This window comes from Phalacrocorax aristotelis, chromosome 11, assembly GCF_949628215.1.
Source record: "Phalacrocorax aristotelis chromosome 11, bGulAri2.1, whole genome shotgun sequence".
Classification (NCBI taxonomy): domain Eukaryota; kingdom Metazoa; phylum Chordata; class Aves; order Suliformes; family Phalacrocoracidae; genus Phalacrocorax; species Phalacrocorax aristotelis.
In genome coordinates, this window is record NC_134286.1 from 2,653,067 (window position 1) to 2,678,490 (window position 25,424).

Genomic DNA, 25,424 nt, shown 5'->3' on the forward strand with positions numbered 1-25,424 from the left:
TGTTCTTACCAAACAGCTACACAGGCAGGCAGCAAGAGCAGCAAATTCTCCTGGAGACTTTTTTTTCCATAATAACTTCCAGACAAAATGCTTAAACTGCAGCCCAGAGCAAAACAAGCAATTCTATTTTCAGGTTGCCAAAAGAACTTGAAACAAAAATCCTTCCTTTCACCTCTGTGTGAGATAGCTGTAAATGAATTTTAAGTATCTTTCCAAAACATGAAGCTGTAAACATACAGCTGAGAAAAGCAAAGTCTCCAGATCAGATCTTCGTTAAAAGAAGGAAGGAAAAAGGCAAAGCTTAGCATCAGTTATAGCCACACCTCTTAGCGTACGCTAGTCCAAACCCCGTACAGCAAAATTAAACGATGGCTAGGATATTACCACCTCCACAAATCTCTTAGAAAATATTTTTAGAATGTTAGAAGATAACTAGAAAATTAGGAAAAAATCAGAGACAAGTCATACAGGCCAAAACCGTGCTTAACAGGAGCTCTTAAAAGAGCATGTTAAAATAATGCAGAAGAGCTGAAAGCGTGCTAAGCGAGAGTAAGTTCTGCACCCTGGGATAAATTATAAAGAGAAAAATGTTGTGTTGCCTTAAGATGTGAAAGGCGCTATGAAGGTTAAAACATGAGAGCACAAGAATGCCACAGTACTAGGTAAGAGTTCTCTGACAGAGTAACCACACAGGTCTTACAGATCTAAAAACTTTCAAGAATTGGGTAAAGTGAATCCATTATTTAGACAAAAAAATATGTGAACAACCGCAGGTGAATGTAACACCATCATGACTGCTTGAACCAGTATGCAAATAAGTTGCTACAGTGATAAGCAGCTGCAAGTAAAGGACTATTAGTGAAGTCACGCCAGGGCTAGGAGAAAGTCATACCCCTAAACCTGTTTATGCTTCTGTTGTTGGAATCATTACCATGTAATCCCAAAGACTACTGAGCAAAGGGTCCTCCTCGGAGAGCTAGGACGACAGGCATGAAGCTTGTTGATCCCCAAAACAAACAAAATCCCTTGGTATGACTGCTGACAATTTCTCCTCCCAGGAAGGTTTCAATAAACAGGAAACAAACAAAAAAAGACTCTTTGTGACTTCTACTTATAATAAGACATCTGTCTTCCCAGGAATCGGAAACAGATAGCTCTGAAACATCTCTTTTGGGAAGCCCAGCGAAACGTTGCTTCAAAGGAGAGACTAAATTTGATGCAGGAGCTGCATAATGGAGGCAACGCAGACCTTCGAAGGCTCCTCGTGCCCAGTCTCCTGTGGGCCGGCAGGCAGTTGTGCATCAGCAGCAGATTTCTAACCTCTAGGCAGTCGTGCGACACATCTCTCATTTGCCAAAATAATTGTCCATTAAGAATCAATTGACAACTGTATCAAAAGGACACCAAGAGAACCAAGGCAGCTGAGCAAGCAGGAAATTACTCAAGAACTCAAATATGGAATCTCAGCAAAAGGAAGCTCAGACACTGGACTTGCACAAGATGTCAACAGTATGCAAATACAGATGAATTTTAAAAACCATTATCCACTCGGTTTCCCCAGAGAGAACCAGGGTTGGAACCGCCGTACTAGCAGATGACATTTTCCTGAGGTGACAAAACAGTAACATCTCTGTGCTGCTAATGCTGGGATTGGCAATCTCTATAAATAACAGCACCTCGGACTCATAGCTAGCTTTAAATCAATGCAGATGGGCAAGGCAGAAACTCAAAGCCAAATCCCATAAGCTGTTCCATACCAGCACAGCCACTCACGGATGCAAATTCTCCACTGTCCAACAATAGCTGATTTTCTGTTTTTTTTTTCCTGAAATTATACATATCTTCAGCACAAAGACCAAAATGGGCTGAGCCAGAAGAGAGAGCCCATCAAAAAGTTCTTGAAAACCAGAGCCAGTCATCTTTATCAGGAATAAATAAAGATGATTTCAAACAGCAGCCCACTGGAGACTGTTCTGACAATCTGAGTCGGTTCAGCTTGACTCGTCTGTACAACAGCTGACTCCACACTGAGCTGCAACGGTTAATTTAAAATAGGAGCACTCACTGCGTGCAAGTTTGACATACTTCAGGTCTTCGTAAGGAGAGCCAGGACCCTCCTTTTTCCAAACACATTTCGTGTCTCGAGACCACCAGCAGTCAATCACCTAGATCACCTAGACAGCCAGCCACATGTTGCACATAAAAAGTCCTCCAAAGTGGGAATAAGCAGAGAAGACAAAGGGAACACAAATGCACGTCGGCTAGCATTCTCTGCGCAGTTTTGCTCACTAGGTATGACTCTTATTAGTGTGCCTTGAGTTACTCTTCTGCCTTGTGGTACCTGACATTTAAAGGAAAAGACCAAGTTCAAATGAAAGAGACTCAGAGAGTTTTCAGATCTTGACTAAAAGCTTGAGTGAAACAGGAGTAAACATTCCCTAGATAAAAGCCACCTAGTAGGCAATTCGGTTCTTACATCTTCACCGTTTCTGAAAGCCCCAAGAGGAATAACAACATGGCTAATGGCAAGAGTATCGGCATATTTTCTGAAAAATACCACCGCTGACCTGACCAGTCAAGCTGAGAATGGAAAACGAAGTTGAAACATCAGCAGTTAGAACACAAAATACTCTGTCAGATTTGCCAAAGCAGAATATTGGGCAAACAAAGGGTAGGGGGGGCCAACTCAGACTTCTCTGGGTTTCTAAACTCTCCTTGGGTTTGATTTTCTCCAGCCTGCCTGACCAGGGTAGCTGCCAGACCAGGCAGAGATTGTCACTGAATTCGGTTTTCTGTCTGTAAGTGTTCAAAAAAGAGAAACACGTAGAAAAAACCCTTTATCTCCAATTGCTAGCATCTATAATTTCTTTTTGGCTCATTACGTGACTGAGATAATTAAAATGAAGGTCAGCGTTATTTGTGTTCTTCACACCCTGGCTTTGCTCTAAGCCCAAAGCTCAGACATCCAGCTAGCATAGAAGTCGAGGAGTTCAGGTTAATATACAATCATATGCAACCAAAAGTCCAAGTTCCAAATACATCAAACCCAAAGCAATGAGAGGGAAAAAAAGGCCTTTCTTCAACATCCTCAGCAGTGAAAGCTTTATTCTGAGGATTAATAGAGAGAAGCTCAGTTCATCCTACCTAGCATCAACCTGTCTAACTGTAATGATTCGTTTATGGACCTGTTTCTTACTGCAAATCAAGACAAACAGTTAAATAATACTAGATAAAAAAGGCAATCTAAAAGGATTGATTACTGTTGATTAGTTTAAGACAGAGAAAAAAACTCTTAATTTGGATAATTTTATACAGCAAGAAGCAATTTCCCACTAATGCCAAGCCTTACTTTACAACGGTTTGTCTCCTGTTTCTGAAATTTTAAGGAAACGTATTTGGTTCCAACACCACCATCTAATGCACAAAAAAAAAAAAAAACAACGAAACCACTGGGGGGTGTTAAGGCTTTCCTATTCGTGCCCCACAGAATAAAAGGAAAAAAAATGTAGATGTTAATGTAAGTGATTAAGCCAAACCACTATGTCTGAAATCAGACTTCATACTGCCACTGTTGATATTGCTCTCAGGTACCAGCTACAGCCACAAGCTAATCCTCAAACAGCCCCTAGTTAGATTTCAGGTTCTCCAGGAAGACCGTACAGCATCCAGATTTACTGACTGCAGTACATACTCCGTGTCTTTCACTCAATCTACAGTCCCAGAATTATCCACAAGGGGTATGATGAAGCATAACATTCATCTTAAATTCTTAACACACTTTGGAGAGGGAAAGGCAGCAGGTACAAACGTCTCATCTGGACGCAAGGAGCTCTCCCATCTGCATCTGAGGTTCTACAATATTGCTAGAGTGGAAAGATAACTCTTGAGCAAGCTACAAAGCAGTCTGAGCAACAGTCATGTCAAAATCCCACACTGCACTGTGCGAGATGGGAAAGGCAAGGACATACTTTCAACCGCTCGCAAGTGAGGAGACAGCGGGATCGCACGTATGCGGTGTATCAGTATTATAAAAGCTATTAGTTAGGTTTACAGCATTCCAGCTGCAAAGTGCTACATCAGCACCACACATTATTACCCAGAGCTCCTCCTAGAAATGAAAACAAGGCTGTCTGCACCCTTCGGAAACAAACCGAAATGACTTTCCAGTCTCGCCGCTGGCACACGGTGAGCACGGGCGCATCTCGGGGGCCGGGAGGGGAGAAGGGCCATCCCCACGCACCGGGCCCCTCGGCAGCGCACAGGGATCGCCGACCTTCCTCAATGACAGGCGTGCATGTGGTTTATATCTAACAAAAGTAGCCACTCCGTACATTTCGCAGGCATTTAAGAGCTTCGACGTCACATGTCCTAAAAAGTCCCTGGTTTTTTAACAGCTATTGAAGCAGGCCCAGCCGCCCCGGTGAGGCGCGGGGCTTGCCGCCGCAGGCCGGCACTCCCCGAGCCGGAGCAGCAGCCCTGCCCGGGGCCGGGCCCGGCGGCACGGCGGTGCGCCATCCCCCCGCCCGGCCGGCCCGGCCGCTCCCCGCCGCCCCCCGGGGCCGGGCGGTGACAGGAACCCGCTGCCGCCGGCCTCCTCCAGCCCACGGGTGCCCGCGGAAAGCCGTGTTTCGGCCAGGCTGCGGCTCGCCCGCGGCGGGGGCCTGCCCTCTCAGCCGGCCCTGTCAGCCCGGGGCGGGGAGGGGGGAACGCCGGCACCCCGCGCCCCCCGCCCCAGCCCGCCCTCCCTCCCGGTGCCTCCGCTGCGCCGCAACCAATCAGCTACCGCCTTCCATCTCCTCCCGACGCTCTCCGGCATGTAAGACGCGGCGCCATTCGCCGGGCCGGGCCCCGGTAGGTGCCCTCAGATAACCCTCCCGGCCCCACAATGGCACGGCGCAGTCAGTCAGCACCAAGCAGCCCCCGCCGCGTCCCGTCCCCCCGCCCCGGGCACCCACCACCGAGCCTCCCCTTCCCTCCCCTCCGCGCCCCCCGGGGCGGCCGCGGCCTCGGCGAGGCGCAGCCCTGTGAGGGAGGGCTGGGGGTGGGGGGGACACCGGGAGCGGAGCTGGGGGGGCTCGTCGGGGAAGTCGGGAGCGCAAGTTGTCTCACCAGGTCCTCGAAGCTGCGGCGGTGCTCCTTGCCCTGCCAGTCCAGGCGGCGGGGGATCAGCTGCGGGAGAGAGACGGGGGAGGAGGGACGGGAGGGAGGCGGCCGTCAGACCCCGGCCGGCCCCGCCGCCGAGCGACCCCTCCCCGGGCGGGCGAGGGGAGCCCCCCGCCGGTGCCAGCCCGCCCCGGGGAGGAGCCCCTCCGCCGCTGCGGGGGCACCCGCGGCGGAGCCCCGGGAGGACCCGATGGGCCGGGTTAGACGGGGCAGGGCAAACCCCCGGCACCGCCGCGTCCCCCCCCAACCCTCCCCGCCGCCGTCCCCAGGGCTTCCCCGTGTCCCCGTCCCCGTCCCGCCGGGGCAGGCGCCTTACCTGGTGCTCCTCCAGCTCCTCCACCAGTACCTGGGGAGAGACGGACGGACGGACAGACAAAGAACGTGAGTCCGGCGCCCGCAGCGCAGCGGCTCTCCCTCCCTCCCGCCGCCCTCCCCGTCCCGTCCCGCCCCGGCCCGAGCCGGCGGCTCCCCGCTCACCTGGGCGGATTTCTTGCAGGGTCCGGACTGCAGGAACCGGGCGATCAGGTAGTAGAGCTCTGCGGGAAGGGGAGTGGGGGGCGAGGGGAGAAGGGGACACGGTTACAACGGGGGGCGGCGGGCGGGGGGGCGAGGGGGGCAGCCCCCGCCGCCAGCGATACCCACCGGCTTCGAGCTGGGTCGGGGCGGCCGCCGTCGCCATCCTCCTCAGGAGGCCCGAGGGGGAGGGGAGGTGGCGGGTGGCGCCCCCGGGGGAGACACCGCTCCTACTGCGGCCGAGCCCCCATGGAGGAGCCCCGCCGCCCCTGCGCGGTGCTGCCTCCGGTCCGGCTCCTGCCCGGGCTCATCGCATCGCCGTTCGCCCCATGGATGTCCCGGCCCGAGCGGCGGCGGCCGAGCGGGGTGCAGGGTGCGCCTCCCGCCGCACGGGGGCGGTGCGCGGCGGCCGGCGGCGGGGGGGCGGAAGGGTCCGGCCGGAAGGGAGGGGCGGTGACGCAGCGGGGGCGGGGCTCTGCGTCAGGCGGCGCTTCCGGCCGGTGTGTGGGTGGAGGAGGCGATGGTTGGGCCGCGCGGGGCCCGGGAGTTGCGTCATCGCCGCCGCCGCCGCCGTGACGGGAGGGGGAGAGGTTGGGCCCTTACGGGCCCGGCCGCCGCCGCCGCCCCGGGGGGAGCCCGGCCGCCCGTCTCGGCCCTCCCGGCCTCTGCGCCGGAGCTGAGGCGGCCCCTGCCTGGCAGCGGCTGGGAAACGGAGAGCCACGGAGGCCCGGAAATAAGTGTTTTATATAACACAAAAAAAACCCAAACAAAAAACGCCCGCAGGGATTGGGGAATCATTAGCCTCTTCTAAATATGAAGCCACACCTGGAGTGCTGCGTCCAGGCTTGGGCCCCCCAGTTCAAGAAGGACAGGGAACTGCTGGAGCAAGGCCAGCGCAGAGCTGCCAAGGTGATCAGGGGCTGGAGCATCTCCCTCGTGAGGAAAGGCTGAGAGACCTGGGCTTGTTCAGCCTGGAGAAGAGAAGGCTGAGGGGTTATTTCATCAATACGTATAAATATCTGAAGGGTGGGTGGTATGATGATGGGACTGGACTCTCTTCAGTGGTGCCCAACGCCAGGCCAAGGGGCCACGGGCACAAGCTGGAACATGGGAAGTTCCACCTGAACATGAGGACAAACCCCTTCCCTGTGCGGGTGCCAGAGCAGGGGCACAGGCTGCCCAGAGAGGCTGTGGGGTCCCTTCCCTGGAGACATTCACCCCCCGCCTGGACGCGGCCCTGTGCCCCTGCTCTGGGGGTGCCTGCTCAAGCAGGGGGTGGGACAGGATGAGCTCCAGAGGCCCCTTCCAGCCCCCGCCATTCTGGGATTCAGTGATCACTGGCAGGCGGGTAGGGTGGGTGCAAAGGTGGAGGCGGAGAGCTGCTGGCTCCATTAAGAAAGGCTTAGCTGTAGGCAAAGGGCAGGGGAGGCACTATTAGGTACAGAACAGCCATACAGCAATGTGCTGGAGGTACAGAAAGAGGTTTTTTGAGCTGTGTTCATGAAATTGCTTAATTCACTGTAAATGTAGGGAAAGACCCACTAGACAAAGTGTCGAGGTACAGATAGCTGGTGCTGGCCAGCTTGAGAAGCACCTTGATGCTTCGAGGAGCCCTTGTGCATCTTGCACCAAGAAGCGCGCTGTTACCAGCCTCGGCACGCACAGTCAGCGATGCGCCCCAAGGGGCGTGGTCCTGCCAGGCTTACAGAACGGGGGGCGATGGGTGACTTTAGGAGCCAAAAGAAAATTATTTGCTCCCAGTGTCCGGGAAATGAAAATATGATTGATGTGGCACCTGCTCTCTTCAGGGAAAGAAGGGTTCGATATCAGTCACTGTAGATACTCTTAAGGGAAACAAATGTTTTTTCCATGGGAAGCATCCTGTCAAAGCCCCAGAAATTTATGTCACTTTAGCAATAAGTTGCTAAACCATATTAAGTGAATTGACAGCATTCTTTAGTGTAAAATTGTGTTTTGCCACCGTAAATACCAGGCATTTGGTACTAGAACTCCCCGAGCCTTGGCAGCGTAACAGTCACTGTCATAAGTGGAAAACAGAAAAAGACAACTCATCTTCATGCTTTGAATACCAAGAGCTGAATCATTGTAAATCGATGCCGTTGAAACATTAAGAATAAATTCATTTTTAGCATGTATTTATAGCATCTACTCATGACTAGGCTTTCTGTGAAGTGCTGTTTCAGAGTTGTTCTTGCTGTTACTGTCAGGATGCGGTCCTTCCTGCTGGCAGCCTCTTCTCAGGACGCTTCAAGGTACTCGACCAGGCGCCAGTAGCTCTCTGGAGGAGTCAGGTACTTGACATTCAGCTGCTCCACATAATTCACCTGTATTCGCCTGCCTGCCCCGTCATACAGCTGTGGAAGTTGTTTCTTTGTGCCAGCAGCTCAGATCAACTGGATGTTGTGTAGGCCTCGTTTCTTCTTCATCCTCTAATGTTCTCAGTGCTGGTGAGGCCCCACCTTGAATGCTGGGCTCAGGTTTGGGCCCCTCGGGACAAGAAGGCCCTGGAGGGGCTGGAGCGTGTCCAGAGAAGGGCAGCGGGGCTGGGGCAGGGTCTGGAGCACAAGTGTGCTGGGGGGCAGCTGAGGGGGCTAGGGGGGGTTTAGCCTGGAGAAGAGGGGGCTGAGGGGAGCCCTCATCGCTCTCTGCAGCTGCCTGAGAGGGGCTGGAGTGAGGGGGGGGTTGGTCTCTGCTCCCAAGTCACCAGTGACAGGATGAGAGGAAACGGCCTCAAGCTGCGCCAGGGGAGGTTTAGGTTGGAGATTGGGAAAGATTTCTTTACTTCCAGAGTGGTCAGGCCCTGGCACAGGCTGCCCAGAGAGGTGGGGGAGTCACCGTCCCTGGGGGGGTTCAAAACCTTGTAGACGTGGCACGTGGGCGCATGGTTCGGGAGGCCTGGGGGTGCTGGGTTGGGGGTTGGACTTGATGATCCTCGAGGTCTTTTCCAACCTTAATGATTCTGTGATTCCTCATGAGAGTTTAAATATAAAAAAAATTGCTCACCATGGTAGCTCTTGGAATCTTTTTTAAGGCAGATTCATCGATCAGCTCGTCACTAGCAGAGATGTGAGGTGCCGCCTTACCAAGCTGCAAACTCCAGATCTAGTGGCTTTCCAACAGTAATGACACTCCCACCTTCCCAGCGTTACACCGCAGCCTCTGAAGCTGCAGCACGGGTGCTTCCTGTGAGGGCTACAGTGTAAAACTGCAGTCCTCAAATAAATTACCAGCTAGGAAAAGAGTATTGCTGATGTTCACCATCTTTAGAGGTAATCTTTCTCCCACCTGTCTTTAGAACTGTGAATCACCAGCTCATCTTTTTATGTGTGACGGGGATGCAAAGAAAAGAACACATGTGATGTTTTATCATACACCTGAAAGTACACATCAGTCCTTCTGAGCTAAATGGAATTCTGTGTCGAGAGAAAACACAGCACCATAAGTATTTAATAGCACCACATCCTGGGGTATTCTAGTGCTAACAGTTACCTAATAGATTTCTTTATGAATATGGCGTGTTTCTTTTGGTCTGTGCCTTACGGAACGCTTCCACTCATTATTTGCTTTTCTTTGAGCTTGGGGGTGGCAACACGTGGGGCTGCACCACCACAATAGACAGGATTCTTTTAGGGCCTGTCTAGAGCTGAGGGGAATTTCTACAGTAATTAAAATCACTCTCAAATCAAAAGCCTGGGATAGAAAATGTTTCCAAAGCAAGCTCATCTGTCCCTCACTTGTGTCCTTCCCACACCATTCCGACGGGAAGTCTCGCCACATGCTGTTTGCCTCAGTGCTTATAAATACACGCGCTCCGTGTCGCAAACGCTGCACCCTCATCGCAGCTCAGATGGATTCGTGCATTAACAAGAGAGGAGCGCGTTAGTAATCACCCGACTATTTGTTACGCGTGTGTGGCAGAGTACAGGTACGCAGACTAGGGCATCCTGCATTCAGGTCGAGTACAAACAGCATTAGTCATGCCCAAAACAGCCGTTGCGTAACTTGGCCGGAGTCCTCTGGCGCGATCACAGCTGTGGTTTACTGCGCTGCAGTGACTCCCAAGCCTCTTCCCGAGTTGCTAGTCCCTGGCACCTCAGCTTCCTGTCGTTAATATTTTCCCAGTTGCTTTATTATTCCTTAAGGCTGCTATACGGGCTGTGATCAATACCTCTTCCCGCTTCTCCCGGCTTTTCCCCTTAAGGACTCATCTCTCTGGTGAGAAATGCCCACTCTCAAGCGTAGCTTTCGTTCCCCAGGAGCTCCGTTTCCACAGCACGCTGCGGCCACACGCAGATCTTGCAGCTCCGTGACTCATCTCTTTCTGGATCCCCCGCATCCACGCAGCAGCCTGCTGGGGGATGATAGTAAATCTCCTAGTGAAAGCAAGATTTTATGGTTGTGCTTATTCATCTTTCTCCAGAGCAGAGCTCTATTATGTAAGTGCCAACAGCAGCGGCGGCTCCGCGTAGCAAAGAAGAACGTACTGACTGGCGTGGTAATCTTTGCTAATGAGCAACAGAGGTATTCAGAAGCAGCGATGCTTTAAGGAAGAAGCTGGATTGTAACAGGTTTTTTCCATGCTGCTTGTTAAAAAAATAAAAGCCTTTAAAGGATTTTAGGGGTAGAAAACGTTAGATAAATGCACGCTCAACACCGTCCCGCAGAGCGGAACCGGTCCCATTCTGCTGTGGCCAAACTCGTCAGACCTTGCAGGGTTACCTGCCTCTCCCCACGCCTCCTGGCAGGGCAGGGCGCAGGTTGTCAGGAACCTCTCTGGTCCGTGGAAAGCTCAAGAGGGTGGATAACAAGTGCTGAACATGTACCGGGAGAGTATCTCGGAGGATATCGCTCTGAGAGAGAGCTTGCTGAGGTTATAGAGGTGGGTCACAGGTGAGGCTGATGGTGAGATTTTTGTTTCATGCATGTATATGCATTTTTCACACTTCCATAGGCTCACTTAATTCCACCTTTCTACCTTCCTATTGCCATCTCTTGTTACTACTAAGTCCCCAGTTTCTTGGCGTAGCCCCTCTGTGCGTGCATGTTGCTCCAAGCAAAAACCTGTGTGAAACAAAGCCCTCGGAAAAACTGCCTCAGACTTCTGCATTGCACCACTAGCTTACCCAAACCGCTTTTAACATTATGTAGATGTGATTAACCTGACGCACCTTATCCCTCTGAAAAGCCCCGTTCCGACAACTTTTGCCAGTAATATTCAAATGCCCGTCGCTTCCACCCGGTTGGTATGGTGGAAACCTCTCGGCACTTAACAATAAGCCATTTTCCAGCTTTTTGCCTCTTTCTGGCTTAGCCGGGGCTGCGCTAGTGCTTGTGCTGAGGGCACTTTCATATCCTGACTACTGGCAGCCTGTTCCTCCCCTGCAAAATGGTCCGTCACATCCTATCACTGTAGGTGAGAGTGAATCCAAGCCAGCAGAGTTCACCCCTGTTTAATCTGACTACAAAATTAAATGGGTTTCCCCAAAGTCAGCTTGTAACGCCAAGTAAATGTGTCTCTCTCTTACTTCATTTATCGTTACACCGAGGAGTCAGATTCTGACTTCTGCTTTAACGTGGGCTGAAATCACGGTTGCAGTTTTTCACAGCCAGACGGAAATGTACGGTCGCAAATCAGAAAGAGAAAGTTTAGAGCGGAATGGTGCAGGTGTGCTGGCTTGTGCCTGGGTTGTACCTTTCCTTTGCCGTAAATGTGGATGGGAACGCAGGTGTCTGTCTCCATTTGGATTTAAACACTAGAGCAAGGTAAGCTTTTTCAGCTTTTTTTTTAAATATCTTCTATGCACATTTCTGCGTACGTCCTGCTCACCTTGGACCTTTGATATGCAGCTAAGTGGTAAATGAGGATAGCAATGGTTTCAGAAGTGAAAACCGAGGTTTTGTTTAACTGACCCAAAATTAAGCGTTATTCAGAAGGAACTTAGGAACTGGTGCCTTGTACTGAGCAGCCGTAAGCCAATACGGATGTTGAAAAGTCAAGGTTTACTTTAAGATGATCTCTAAATGCAGCAACCTCAAAAGGAAAGTTTGGTATCGTAGCTCATTCTAAAAAAAATATGAGGTGCAAAATAATTAGCAATAGTAACAGTCCCGGGTTTTGCTTGAGAGCAGAAGTCGTGTGTGCAAATCAACACCCTGCCTTGCGGGAGGAGTCTCCAAAGTTCCCCTCCTCCGTACGGGTTTCTCCCTTGACAACAGCTGTTAAGTAATGATTAAATAGCTGTTAGATGTTACACAAGATCTGCTCTAGGTTTTTTGCTATTTTTAAAAATTTAATATTTAATTTCCCTGCTGCATCGTACCAACCTTTCCTCTAGATGGTGCCCCATACCCAAGAGCCGGGCGTAACACTATCCCACATGAAAGGCGATTGAGAAATAGTCAGGACGCCACTCTCCTTTGTTTCTAAACTCTATCTTACAATAGTTCACCTAAGTTGATAGATTACTTGTTCTGCCTGATGTAAATATGGTGTTTCTTCCTCCTGAGAATCCTAAAACCCATTCGCTAGCGCCTGAAATGCCACCTGCCTGGAACTACCATCTGTTACACCGCGGACCGATCCATATCTCATATTTCTTACGGCAGCCATTAACTGGTGTTAGCTGTCGATCGCCTGGACGGTATGTACATGACCGCCGCAATCGTGGGAACTTATTGCTTGCCTGGTTTTCAAAGAAATGAATTCTCTCTGAATATTATACGAATGTTTATCCATGTCTCTGTTTTACACAGAAATGCAAAATTCCAAATATGGATGAAATGCATATGAAAAGGGGCATCGGCAGGCTGCGTGCCTGCATGCTCACAGCTCTGTAAGCGGAGGGACCAGGTAAATAACGTCCGTATTTCGGTGTACGTATATGCAGCGTCACTGAATTTCAACATTGTACCTGGACGGGCTCGTAACCCCGCAAGTTTTAGAAGTGGGAGAATTACTATGAGCTGTAAGCGGCCGGGTAGTTTTGTTATTGTCAGGATTGCAGTTGCGGTCGGCTGCGTCCCTGTGGAAGGGCCCGATGCTGATCCCGTGTCCGCAGGAGCCCCCCAGCTGGGACGGAGCCCCCTGGCCCCAGCCTCTCCCAGCTGCCCAGCGCAGCCCATCAGGCGCGGGGTGGCCGCAGCTGCTGCCCGTCTGGGGCGCCGCGACGCGCAAAGGGGCTCTCGCCCCAGAAATACCGCCTGATGTTGCCTGCTGGGGCTAATCCAGCAACTTCAAGCCTTGCTAATTTTTTTTTTAATAACCCTTTGATGTTTGGTTTGTGATTTTGGGGGGTTTCAGGGCCCAATCCTGCGGTTTTGACTTCTGGAAGCGCCGGGGAGCCTTACAGCCTGGGCACACGGTGTCCAGCTGCGACTGGGAAGTCATCACCTCTCTCCCCGCAGAGCTGGACATGCAAATTTTGCTGGGCCCCCTCAGCTAAGTATATCATTTAAATCAAATTATGTCCCTGTGTATCCCGTACCCTTTCTCTGTTATGTTGTGAGGATTTTTATATGTTTTGTTTGTCAGTTTTACCAAAATATTAGCTATTTTTGTGAAGGAGCACGCAGGGCTCGCAAGCGTTTTTAAAAGTGCTGCTGTTTTGAAATAAAAAGTTTAAAAACGGTTTGAGGTATTTTTTATATTTATTTATATCTGTAACATGTAGACATTGCAAGTCTTATAAAAATTAGAACTTAAATGCAAATTACTGCGCGAGATGATGGATTAGAAAACTGTCTTGTATAAGTTTGCCCACAGGAGTGTGAGTTTATAATGAACTTTGTAAGTCACTAATGAAACCACTGCTCCAGTTTGACGATGAGGAGAACGAAATGGGCTCTGTGAGCCCAAAACCGAACCAAGGAGCAGCCACCCCCCTTCACCATGCTCTTCATGTACCCCCATCGTATTCTCTTTCAGGCATCCCTTCCAAATAAGACAGCCCTACTCTATTTAACCCCACAAGGCGATTTTTGCAGACCGCTACTCCCTCCCCGTGTGTTTTTCCACCTTTTCTGGGTACCCATCGTGGGAAGAGGGGGCCGAAACGCGTGGGCACACCGCGGGCTCGTGCAGTGCTGTAACAACACTTGTTTTTATGTTCTCCATGTTCTCCCTCATAATTCCTCGTGGTCCGTTTGCCTTCCGGCTGCCTCTGAGCTCTATGAAAATGCCGGTGCGGTGATGCCAAGAGCTCCTCAGCAAGTCGTAGTGGGTCTGAGCCCGTTCCTGTGTGTTTGTAGTGGTCTGCATGATTTTGCATCATCCAAGTTCAGTTTCACTTCTTCTAGTCATTAAATCTCGGGCCTGATTTGCACAAGGGCTTTCAAACTAGGGTTAAGTAGGTTGACACTTTCATATTTGAGCACTTTTCTGGACCTCTCAAAATGCTGTCCCATACCGGCATTTTGTTCCCCTTATTTATTCGGTTTAAAGCCTCTTCTAGTGATCTTCCGTTTGGGATGACTTCTCCATCTTATCCCTCATAAAGAAAGGCTTTAACGTGGAAACCTCCATAGATTCCTCTGTAGTAAACAGTGACCCACACATATCATTTAGTTCTCGTACTTCCCTCATTTAGTGGACACACACATTCTCCTGTAGCCTTCCAGCTTCTTCTCTTTGGGAAAAGTCTTTCCTCTGATATTCTCAGGAGGTCAGTTTTCAGAATCTCGCTTGTCTTTATTTTTTTGCCCTTAACTTATTAGGACTTGAGATACAGAATGCTAGAATATGTGCTCTCTGACTTCTCCATTTGGAGATGACTTACGTTCTTGGAAGATCCCTTAAAGCTTTTCTTGACTGAAGGACTAATTTAATTTCATCTCTGGTGAAGTGTTTTTCAACACCTGCAAGTACTTGCCTTTTTGGCTGTTCCCTTTCACTTCTTTTATGCCAAATAAAAGAGTTTTTCTTCAGAGTTTGTCAAGTCCCTGAGTTCTGCGTGGCTGAGTGCTGGGCTGGTGTCTGGTGGAAAATAACACGCAAGGCCAGGAGGTGTGAGGTGAAGCTGTGGAGGCAAATGGTGGCCATAAAGACAGAATCCTTTAAAAGAATTTTGAAGACAGGTCTAGATTTTCCCCAAGGTATTTCTTGTCGCTGGATTATAATGAGATAACTGTGGAAGGCAATTGCACAGATTGGAGAGGTGAAAAAAGCATCTCCTGTTTATTCCCCACATTCTTTGTTACACCTAAAGAGTCCTGCCATTTTCCTGTGGAGGATCCTCTTCTCTCTGTGTGTTTTCTGACGTCTCTCTGGGCACCTTTCTCTCTTCTGGTTCTGTGGCAGTCTAGTAGATCGCAGTCTCTTAAATTTTTTTTCCTTTCTTTGCTCCTTTCTCCTGTCTGGGTGACTTAGTTTGCTACAGGTGACATCTTTCAGTCCTCAACCTCTCTTCCAAACCCTTCTTCCCATCTTGACTCTGTCACTGCTGCCTCTCGGCTGGCCCGGCCCCCCGTGCCCTTGTGTTTGTGCTTTTGTCTTTGCTGTGACTCTTTCCGAGATGCTTCTGGAACATTTCCTTGGGAGATGTGGTGCACCCTTAAATGGGGCATCGAAAAATCCCATTGGGAGCGATGCTAGCCTACTGGCACAAGTGGGTTTTTTCACTGCTGGCTGAGTGCATCAGGTTCAAGCAAACATCAGAGAAATGCCGGGAGCTGAGCACTGGCGGAGGAATTTAAAGAGCACAGAGACTCATGAGACGCTTCGATACGCTTTAAAGGTCTCGTCTTTCTTATGAGCATGGGGAAAACCAGCCCATGCTGCAGCACTCCCTCCCTGTTGGGAGAAGAAAGCAACTGGACAAAAACTCTTGCTGAAACGTTCCTCCTGCAGCACTTTCGTCTCATCCACCCTGCGGGCAAATGGCGTGAGCCGCGGTCGTGTTTGGGGAGGCAGGAGGGCCCGTGCTGCTGCACCAGCACCGTCCCGGGGGGACGCAGGCGGCCCCGAGCTGGGGACTTCGCTTTGTTCCCTGCAGCCCCACCCTGACGTCAGCCGCAGCTGACTTCTTTGGCTTCTCCAAGCCAAAAAGGAGATTTTTCACCAACGGCAACAGTCTCCTCCTCATGGTTTAATATCAATTTTGGCAATTTGCACCCACACTCTGAGCTACCTTATCCAGGAAATGGCACGGCAGCCCTGAGGTCCAGCCCCATCTGGGGTGGCAGAGCTTGTTTCATTTGACAATATGGATTTAATGAAGAGGCTCCCCGGCACCGGGAACCATTTCCCTCGAATAGCTGCAAAATAAATGATGGGACATTTTCCAGTGCAATGCTGCAACCACCCAAAATACCACTATAAAATTTTCAGGCGCAAACCAGAGTGACTGCATTAAGCAAGGCTTAGGGGGATTAATGAATTAAATTGGTTGCCCCTTCCACCCTTCCCCCAGTCAAAGACGTTAAAAATCTAAATACAAAAAAGGGTGTTAAAACAACACAATGGGCTTCGCTAAAACCTATAAAAGCAAAGAAACTCATTGTTAAGGCTGTGGCTTTATTCTAGAGCGCTATTGTGTTTAGGCGCGGCGTTGCGTTTCAGAGGGTTTTCTATCAGGGAGCTGGAGAGCCGCGGGTAATCTTGTGAACCACAGAAGCTGCCGCGGCCCTAACGCTCCCGGAATGGCTCTGCTTCGGTAATTCCCCCGGCGAGGGAGCAGCGCAACGGAACCGCGTACGGCGCAGGACCGTTGCCTCCACGCCGCCGCGCCGTCCTGCCCGCCGTCGGCGCTCGTCGTTCGCTGCCCGCTGTTCCCAGGGACGGCAGCGTCACGAGCACCCTGCTCGGTTCGGGGGAGAGTCCGTGCGGTGAAAGCTTTCCTTTAATCCGTGCTGGATTTATCCAGATGCACCAATCTCTGGAAGGCTTACATGGGTCTCAGGTCTTCTACGTGCACGTAGCCTTGACTTGTTAATCAGGAAATGGTTTATTCCATATTAAAAAAAAACAAAAAAACAAAAAAAAACGAAAGGAAAAAACCCCAAGCAATCCTTTAAAACTGCTTTGCTTGAGCTGCTCTGCCTGTGCAGCGGAACGAGCGCCCAGGCTCTCGGCCGTATATATGGTCTGGCACCCATGTAATAGGTTTTAGGCTAATATGTGGCACGCTGTGCCTGCTTTAATTAGACGAATTACAGCAAAAAAAAAGCATTTCCAATTTAAATTTAAATATTTTAATATCTTAATGATACGCTTTGTTTAAATATTTATATATAACTATAGAAAATTAAATATTAATTTCCAATACATTTACAGAACCCATTTCACCCAAATGACCACAGAAATATTTCCTTACCAGGGAATCCCTTTTCTCTGCACCGTTCTTAACATCATTACAGACCCTCGTATTTAAAGTCTTTATTTTAATACAGTCCTCTTAGTAATAAAATTAATTCATTAGGCTTGGACTAAAGAAAGGAGACACCTGTGTAGCAACAAATAGGATTTACAGAGGTTTTAAGCTCTTTGGGGCAAAGGCGGGTTTGCTCTCGCCTGCGTCAGAGCCCGGAGGAGGGCGGCCGCCGAGCACGCCCGCGCCACAGCCGGGGGAGTGTTGTTAATAAGTGCTAATTAATAAACCCACCGGGTTATCTTCGACCTTCTCAAAGTCTTATTGCAAGGGCCGGGGAGGAAGGATAAGACCCGGGCAGAGGAGTGCCTCGCCGCGGCCGCGCTCGCCCCGCGCAGCTCTCCGCTCCGACCGTCGGGGCTCCCGCGTCCACCCCGCGCCTCGGCACGGATCGGCGGTACTTCATTGTGCAGATGGAAGTTTCAAGGTGTTTTGCACCGCCGTGGGACGCCGCGCTCTGGGAAGGGCCTTGGATGCAAGGCTAGCCTGGAGGACAACCAAAACCGTAGCGGTTCAAAACCTGAGTAGTATTACTATGGCAACAAAATAACTCACCTTAAAATAAAACGTGCATTGGAAAGCAACCTTATTTTTCAGGGAACAGAAAAAAAAGATCCTATTTTGTTTTCATTTTTTAGCTTCCTGAACTTTTCACCTACTACCAGATGCCGATGCAGATATAAAAAAAAAAAAATTATTTTCCACCAGCAAGAATCGAAACTGAACACAACCAAATCTACAAGAAACTCCCCAAATGATGCCACCAGTGTCGTGAACTGGGTTAGACGATAACTCCCCGATGCCGGTAGCTTACGTGAAGGAGGTGAGCGGCGTCCCGCCTCGCCTTGGCTCCATCGCAGAGCGGCGCCCAGCACGGGACCCGGCGTCCCCGAAGAACCAAGTAGTGCCTCGGCGGGATCTCCTGATAAAGCACACGTGTTTCTGTGGGAGGTGGTTAATGGCCTGAGGTCGTCTCTGCAATTAACAGGAAGAGCGTGTTGTTCTGGGCTGAAATGAAGGCAGAAAGGGAGCAAACCCTGTAACGATCTGTGCAGGCCTTTTCACCTTCCTTTTCCTCCCAGGGAGGGTCGGAGATCCCCTCGCTTGCTGACGTGGGTGACCTTCAGTGAAGACGGCATGAAGGGAATCTCTGTGTTTCTTAATAAACGGACACAAGAGCGTATCCGAGCGCTTTCTTTGTTGTCTTTCAATGGAGCACTGCAACGTCACCGCAGCGTCACCGCAGCATCACCGCAGCGTCACCGCAGCATCACCGCAGCATCACCGCAGCATCACCGCAGCGTCACCGCAGCGTCACCGCAGCATCACTGCAACATCACTGCAACATCACCGCAATGTTACCGCAGCATCACTGCAGCATCACTGCAACGTCACTGCAGCATCACTGCAGCGTCACTGCAACGTCACTACAACGTCACCACAGCATCACCGCAGCGTCACCACAACGTCACCGCAGCGTCACTGCAGCATCACTGCAATGTCACCGCAGCGTCACTGCAGCATCACCGCAGCGTCACCGCAGCGTCACCGCAACGTCACCGCAGCAGCACGGCAGCGGTTCAGTCCCTGCCTATTGCATTTCCTCCCCCTCAGAGGAGCACCTTGCACTGATTTCAGTGATTTTCTCCTTGACCTGTCACCTTTTTATAAATATATGCTCTGTGTATTTATAGGATATGCCCTATATATTTATATATAAATGCGTCCCCTCTCTTTACTTTGCTTACCAGTGCCATATAAGATGCTCTTAGACACCATTCAAAAGCCACGATACATTCACTGCTTCTCCCTTCCCTACTAGGCCAGCTACCCTGTAAAAAAAAAAAATCAGCTTGCTTTCTTGGTATTTCTTCCTGACAAATCCATGCTGGCTGCTTTCTTATCATTTTATTAATCTCCAGGATCTCTGTATGTTGACTGTTTAATATTTTTTCCCACTACCTTCCCAGATATCAGAGTTGGGCTCCTGGTCTGTAATTCCCCGCTCCTCATCCTGGAAGATGGGTGCTGCGTCTGTCCGCTCGAGCCCCCGTCACCTTCGGGTTATGGCGGATGATCGCCCGTAGTGACGCCCGTGTCCGGGCAGCGATGCTCCTCGTCCCGCCAGTCCCAGTCCGAGGTGGTGTGTCTCCCGATGCACATCTCCCCTTCAGAAGTTTCTACTCCGGCTGAGATTTTCGTCTCCCTCGCAGGACATCTCCTGGGAAGCCCTGCATTCCTCCTGGAAAGGAGCCAGCACCTATTTCCCTGTATCTCTGCTGTCCTTGGGGTCATCCGTGCGTCTGCAGCGCTTGCCCACTGTGCTGCCGTCGGGCAGCTCGCTCGGCCCCTGCTGACACCGGCTGCGCCCCTTTCGGGTGTGAGCGAGCAGCTCCTGAGGGTTTCTTCCGCCAGGGGAAGGGAGCGGGACAGATGCTGCAGGGGCTGCCTGAGGTCCTGCACCCAAAGTCCGACATCCCTCCGTAAGCGTCTCTTTCCAAGCCAACGCTTTCTCCGCAAGCATTTCTGCCTGTCTTTCCTGGCCCTGCCTTTCTTCTGCAGCTTCCCCGAGAGGCAGCGGGGCTCTCCCGGCGCACTCAGCTCCGTTCCAGCCAAGCCCGGCCTCGGTGCAAGCCGGTCCCATAAAGAAACCTGGTTGCTGTCCTGTGCCTTTCCTAAAGGAAAGGTGGGTGGCAGAAGCACCATGTTCAACAAAAATTTAATACCATTGTTAGGAATTTAGAGGGGAACTGCCTCTGGTCTCTACACCCAGAAGGGGGATGGCTAAGCTAATTGCTCTCCGGGCTCTGCCGATGCAACGGCAAACCAGGAAAGCCAGGAACAAGCTGCGGGTCCTCCCTGGCCGGCAGCATCCCCGGCTGCCCCCACGGAAGGTTTCTTCTCTTTAACAGACGTTTCTGTGGCGGAGGCTGCCCGTGTTCGTCGGGGAGCACACCTGGTCTGCCTCCGAGGGCAAGGCTGGCAGCTGAGCTCTGCCTCCGTTCCTGGGTCTTCCCCTTATTTGTCTGGTTTTTAAAAAACCCCCCAATCTCGCACACATTACAATTACAGGGCAGGTTTTTCAATGTAAGGAGGGAAAAGAAATCGCCGACTTAAACTTCCAATGCATTTTATACGCATTTCTTAATAGCGTGATGTGAGCACCATTTTCATGTTTAGCATTAGCCTTAAATTGCACTTGAAATTTGGAGTTAAATCCCCTTTGTATAGTAAATAGGCTTAGTGCGGTGGTGCCAATCAGCCTGCCTGCCCCCCTCCCTTTCTGGGGGGGGTTATTTTTCAGGAAAAGAAAGAGCCCACTCATCTGACATAATGTACTAAGATTCCCTGCTCCAGTAACTGAAATAAATCGGGCTATTAAAATCATCATTAGGAGCAGATGTAGGCTGCTTTGGGGACAGCGAGGAGCTGCCGCTGGCTCCCCCCATCTGCTGCTCCGCGCTCAGCCCCGGTCCTGGGCGCCGCTGCCCGTCAGCTCTGGCTTTATTCCCTTTTCATGAAGAATCAGAAGCACCGTACAAGACAGAAGTTAATATGCATTTGCTGGGGAGTGGGAAAACCCTATAACTGCTGATAACTAAAAGTTATTCTGACAGATGTGAGATCCAGAGTATCAATATCTGAAGCTCAAGGCAACAAGCAGGGACTAATTATCACTAATAATTTTCATGGACATAGTGTTAATCTCATTCAAACAGTCCCAACACCGTTTCCATGTTTGTTCCCTCCAGCCAGGTTGGTTTTGCCATTGTTTCTGCATTAAATAGGAGCAATGGGTGGGAATTCAGTGGTTTATCTGGGAATACCAAGCTCTCCCAGGCTCTTTTCATCCCGTAAGCATCCCAGCCGGGTTGGGACCATGGAGATTTAGTCACAGCACTGCTGGTGAAATGTTCCCATTTTTTCATAGTCCTGGCTGATTTTTAAATGGGAGCGAATAACTTTGACCATCTCTATGTCAGGGAAACCTTGATGGGAATCGCGCTGTGGTGTGGGCAAGGCTGGGCACTGGGACGAGCTGAAGCCGCGCCGGGAGCTCCTAGGTGGGTCAGACCCTGGCAGCGAACAGGGGTTGTCCTGTCGGGCTCCTCTCCTGCTTGTCAAAGGCAAAGAGTATTTATGGGGTAAAATATAAAGCCACAGGAAAGCACCACAGCCCTGTTTCTGCCCTGCATCAAGCCAGGACTAATCCAGTACAAAAAAGGAATAAAAGCTGTCCGGCATTTCAGCTAGGAAGCAGAGGTCTGGTGACATTTGATTTTGAGATCATCCGGATGGTACGCTGCAAGAGGTAGATGTTATTCTGGAACCCACACTTATCCCCAGGGACTTTGCTAATGATTCAGATGGAGGGATGTGCCTGGTGCTCCAGCGGGTGATGGGAGATCCAGAGCCGCAGCTATTTTAAGCCAAGCAAAAAGGCAGCTGGCGTTATGCAAAACCCAGCCGTTCTGTGTGCGTTGGGTACGGAGCATCTGACTGTAAATGCATAAATAAGTGCTGAAGGCTCCGTAGAGCCACGATTTTTCCCATTTGTGTGGCAAACTTCAGCCTGTTCATAAAAACCGAAGAAACCCCAGCACACCCCGGCAGGAATCGCTGGCGGAGGCAGCTGCGTTAAGCGGGTCTGGACTCAGAGGTTTTGCAGTGATGAGCCACCGCAAAAATAAGTACATTTAAGATAATAAAGGGCTTCCTTGATGCTCCGCTGCTTCACTCAGTTCCTTCCAGGGGAGAATAAGGAGGTTCTCATCTCTCCCTCCTCAAAAAGCCGTGGCTCTTCCCTGCTTTCCTGCCCCTTTTCCAAGGTAAATCCAGCTCCTTCTGCAGAGCTCACTGCGATCCTTCTTCATCGCAGCCCCTCCGCCGTCCTCCCTGCCCGCCTCGGCGGGCTCCATCCGTGCAGCTCCCCAGGCGCCAGCACGGCCGGCCAGGAGCACGGCGCGTCCCAGTGCCCTGAACGCCCCGGGCTTTCCAAGCCCGTGGGTGCCCGCGGGAGCAGCCCTGCTCCTGGCTTCCGAATGCTCAGTGTGAACTACAGGTGGGAGCATCCCCCAGGGTCGGACCGCGATGGTGGGGGAACCAGGACTAACCCAGAGAGGGAAATCAGAGCCTCAGGCTTTTTCCCAGCTGGTGTTTAGGCCTCTCAAACAAGTCCTACCTTTTTTTGCCCTCCCTTTGGTTCAGCCCCAAGGCTCGTGGGAGGCCAGCGGGGATGGAGGCGCTGCTGAAGTGTTTCTGTGCTTCCAAGGCAGCCACCAAGCAACGTGGGCGAGCCCCCCCCGCACGCCAGCTGCAGCCCCCCAGCGCAGTGCCGGCGGCTCGGGACCCCCAGCTTCCCCGGCTGAGCTCCAGGAGCTTTTGGAAGGCGATTTTTCCAAATGAGCTGGTTTGCTGTCTGGGGAAGGGGTGTGCCTGAAGTTACGGCCTGGGGCGCTGGGGGCTGTAGAAAAACTCTCCCCCCTTTGACTCCTCTGCTGCAATTTGCACTTTTATTCTGGAGCAGGAATGACTCTATTCCCCAGCACCTACCCCGCATTCAGAGCCCAGCGATAGTTTCTGTAGCAAAGCCCTTTTCCCCGCAGAGCGGGGAGGCGCAGCGGGAAGGCAGGCGGCGGCAGCCCCCGCAGGACGCGGAGCGCAGCTCCGTGCGGGACCCCAGCGTTGTGTCCGGCGGCGGCCCCCTGTGCGGGACCTGCCCAGCTGCAGCGTTGCCCCTCCGCCACACCGGCCCCAGCACTCGGAGCCAAATCGTGAGCTCCCGCCAGTCGTGGGGTTTAAGCTGTACTTTGGAAGAAAAAAAAGAATAGAAGTTCAATTCCCTTTCTTATTTGCTTCCTGAGCTTTGGGTATACTCTGCTGTCAGAGTTTCCACTGAAAGCAAGAGGACTATAAACACGGTGTATTTTTTAAGTGGAACCAGAAATCTTTAAGCCAGAAGCTCCCTGAGCTTTGGCAGGTGTTTCCGACCCTGGGCGAGGGAGCCTGCAGCCAGGTCATAGAATAGAATAGAGTCATAGGAGAGAATCACAGGATCATTAAGGTTGGAAAAGACCTCGAGGATCATCAAGCCCAACCCCCAACCCAGCACCCCCAGGCCTCCTGAGCCATGTGCCACGTCTACAAGGTTTTGAACCCCCCAGGGACGGTGACTCCCCCACCTCTCTGGGCAGCCTGTGCCAGGGCCTGACCGCTCTGGCAGGGAAGGCATGTTCCCTCATCTCCAACCCAAACCTCCCCTGGCGCAGCTTGAGGCCGTTCCCTCTCGTCCTGTCACTGGTGACCTGGGAGCAGAGACCAGCCCCCCCCTCACTCCAGCCCCTCTCAGGCAGCTGCAGAGAGCGAGAAGGGCTCCCCTCAGCCCCCTCTTCTCCAGGCTAAACCCCCCCAGCCCCCTCAGCCGCCCCCCAGCACACTTGTGCTCCAGACCCTGCCCCAGCCCCGCTGCCCTTCTCTGGACACGCTCCAGCCCCTCAAGGCCCTTCTTGTCCCGAGGGGCCCAAACCTGAGCCCAGCATTCGAGGTGGGGCCTCCCCAGGGCCGAGCACAGGGGCCCCATCCCTGCCCGGCTCCTGCTGGCCACACCAGTGCTGACACAAGCCCGGGGGCTGGTGGCCTCCTTGGCCACCTGGGCAAGAGGCCATTTCCTCTTGTTCTATCACTAGTGAGAGACCTGGGAGAAGAGACCGGCACCCACCTCGCTGTAACCTCCTTTCAGGTAGGTCCTGTCCAGCGTTAACCCCTCTGGGTGCTGGGTGGGCGCAGCTGTACCGGGGAAGGGCATCGCCTCCCCGCTGCCGCCCTCCTCACCCGCACCATGTCCTCGGGGCTGCACAGGGCTGCCAGCCCCTGCCCCATCCGGGGCTTGGAAAGCCCAGGGGCTGCTGCAAGCTCTGCTGGTGCTGCTGCAGAAAGGGCTGCTCCCAAGGACAACCCTGGAGAAAATACTTTGCTGGGCCTGGAAGCGGCTGGATGTGGGAGCGCGTCGCTTCGCCCTGCTCGGGGGTCCTGCTGCCATTAACTGCGGTTTTCGAGGTGAAGTCTAAGGGCAGTGGTGATATGCAGCGCCACACAGCTACCAGGTTATGGATTTTCCCGATTTTGATGGATTTTGATTACAGTGAATGAAGAACTTTAATATTTTTTCATAGGACTCTGCGTGCGTTTCACTGTATAAATCTCGCTTTGCAAGAGCTTTGCACCCATTCGGACAGCAACAAAAATAATTTGCTTCCAACTGCTTCTTTCAGAGCAAACCAAGGAAAGTGGATTAAAAGAAACGAGGTTATCTAGCATAAGAAAATACTCTAAGACAACTGACGAGGAGGAAAGAAAAGGTACAGCTCTGGCATTGGGGTAGTTCAAGTCAGTGCACAGAATAATCAGGTGCTGTTGCAATGCTAAATAATTGAGCGTGTCACGTTTTAATGCCATCGGCACAGAGTCCAGACGCTGCCTCTCTCCCTTCCATCAGCATTTCCTTGCAACGCCACGTTTTATTGCATTTTATGCAGCCTATGGTCATTTGGAGAACTAGAAGGAGTCCTGGCGTAGCTTCCCTGCTCGCTGGCAGCGCGGGAGGGCTGAGCGAGATGAAAATGAATTCCCAGCATTAATGTGGGGGCGGCTCCGGCTCCGGCCCCGGCCAGCCCCGGGGCAGCCCCGCTCCCGCACCCCATCCCTGCCCGGCCCTCCCCTCCAGCGCCCGCCGAGGAGAAGCGAGCACCTCCCTTACCTCCAGGTATAATTACTCTCTGCTCCAGAGCTAATTAGGAGCGCGGTCCGTCCGGAGGTCGGGGCCGGAGCCCTCCCTCCTGCTTCGTGCCATCTGCCATTGCCATGACACTGGCTTTGCTTTTCACGCCTGGCTGGGCGCGCTGGATGCGTGGGGTAATGGGGCTATTCCCCCCCCGCCCCAGGTCTTTGGAAAGGAAATAATAATAATAAAAAAGAATGGCTCAAACTGCTGCACGCTGCCCTGTTCCCTTCCACTTTTGAAGCCTTTTAGCATACAGTTTTCCAGCAATTGGGAGGAAAATTGCTCTGAAAGAAAGAAACAAAAATCTGTCTTATTTTTGAAACAAAACCCCTCGCACCACACAAGCAGCTGCAGAGAATTTCTCTTCCAAGCAGATGATGTCATGAGCTTTGTCAGCCAATGCTGTAATGAATTAAAACCTAGACCCTAAAATCATCCACGCTTTTGATGAAAGTCGTAATGTTCCTGTTGCAAGCGATCACCAAAATGAGCTCGAGCCGGTGGTTTTGTCATGCAGATCTTGACTGAAGCGAGCCCGAGAGCGGAGGGCTCCGACTGGGCAATAACCAAAACTGCCGGCTTTG

The 25,424-nt window shown here is 51.8% G+C and overlaps 1 protein-coding gene and 1 long non-coding RNA gene across 12 annotated transcripts in view; one reads left to right on the plus strand and one right to left on the minus strand.

Moving 5' to 3' along the window:
- BRWD3 (bromodomain and WD repeat domain containing 3) overlaps window positions 1-6,093 on the minus strand; it is a 61,167-nt gene extending 55,074 nt beyond the window's left edge. The window contains exons 1-4 of the mRNA XM_075106610.1: window positions 5,806-6,093; window positions 5,641-5,699; window positions 5,480-5,509; window positions 5,110-5,169 (exon numbers count right to left, since the gene is read on the minus strand). Of these exons, the coding sequence (XP_074962711.1) occupies window positions 5,110-5,169; window positions 5,480-5,509; window positions 5,641-5,699; window positions 5,806-5,842 (186 nt within the window). The 5' untranslated portion in view covers window positions 5,843-6,093. The remainder of the gene's footprint in view (window positions 1-5,109; window positions 5,170-5,479; window positions 5,510-5,640; window positions 5,700-5,805) is intronic.
- Window positions 4,918-21,780, plus strand: LOC142063185 (uncharacterized). Of its 11 annotated transcripts, XR_012662673.1 has the most exons (6): window positions 5,074-5,544; window positions 5,660-5,688; window positions 7,905-8,144; window positions 8,729-12,338; window positions 12,451-12,547; window positions 12,998-13,325. It is a non-coding gene; the product is annotated as an uncharacterized LOC142063185 (long non-coding RNA). The 11 variants fall into 11 exon arrangements; XR_012662675.1 differs by adding an exon at window positions 4,918-5,024 and having other exon boundaries at window positions 5,433-5,544; window positions 8,729-13,325; XR_012662676.1 differs by having other exon boundaries at window positions 5,068-5,112; window positions 5,433-5,544; window positions 8,729-13,325.
- The last annotated feature ends 3,644 nt before the right edge of the window (window positions 21,781-25,424 follow it).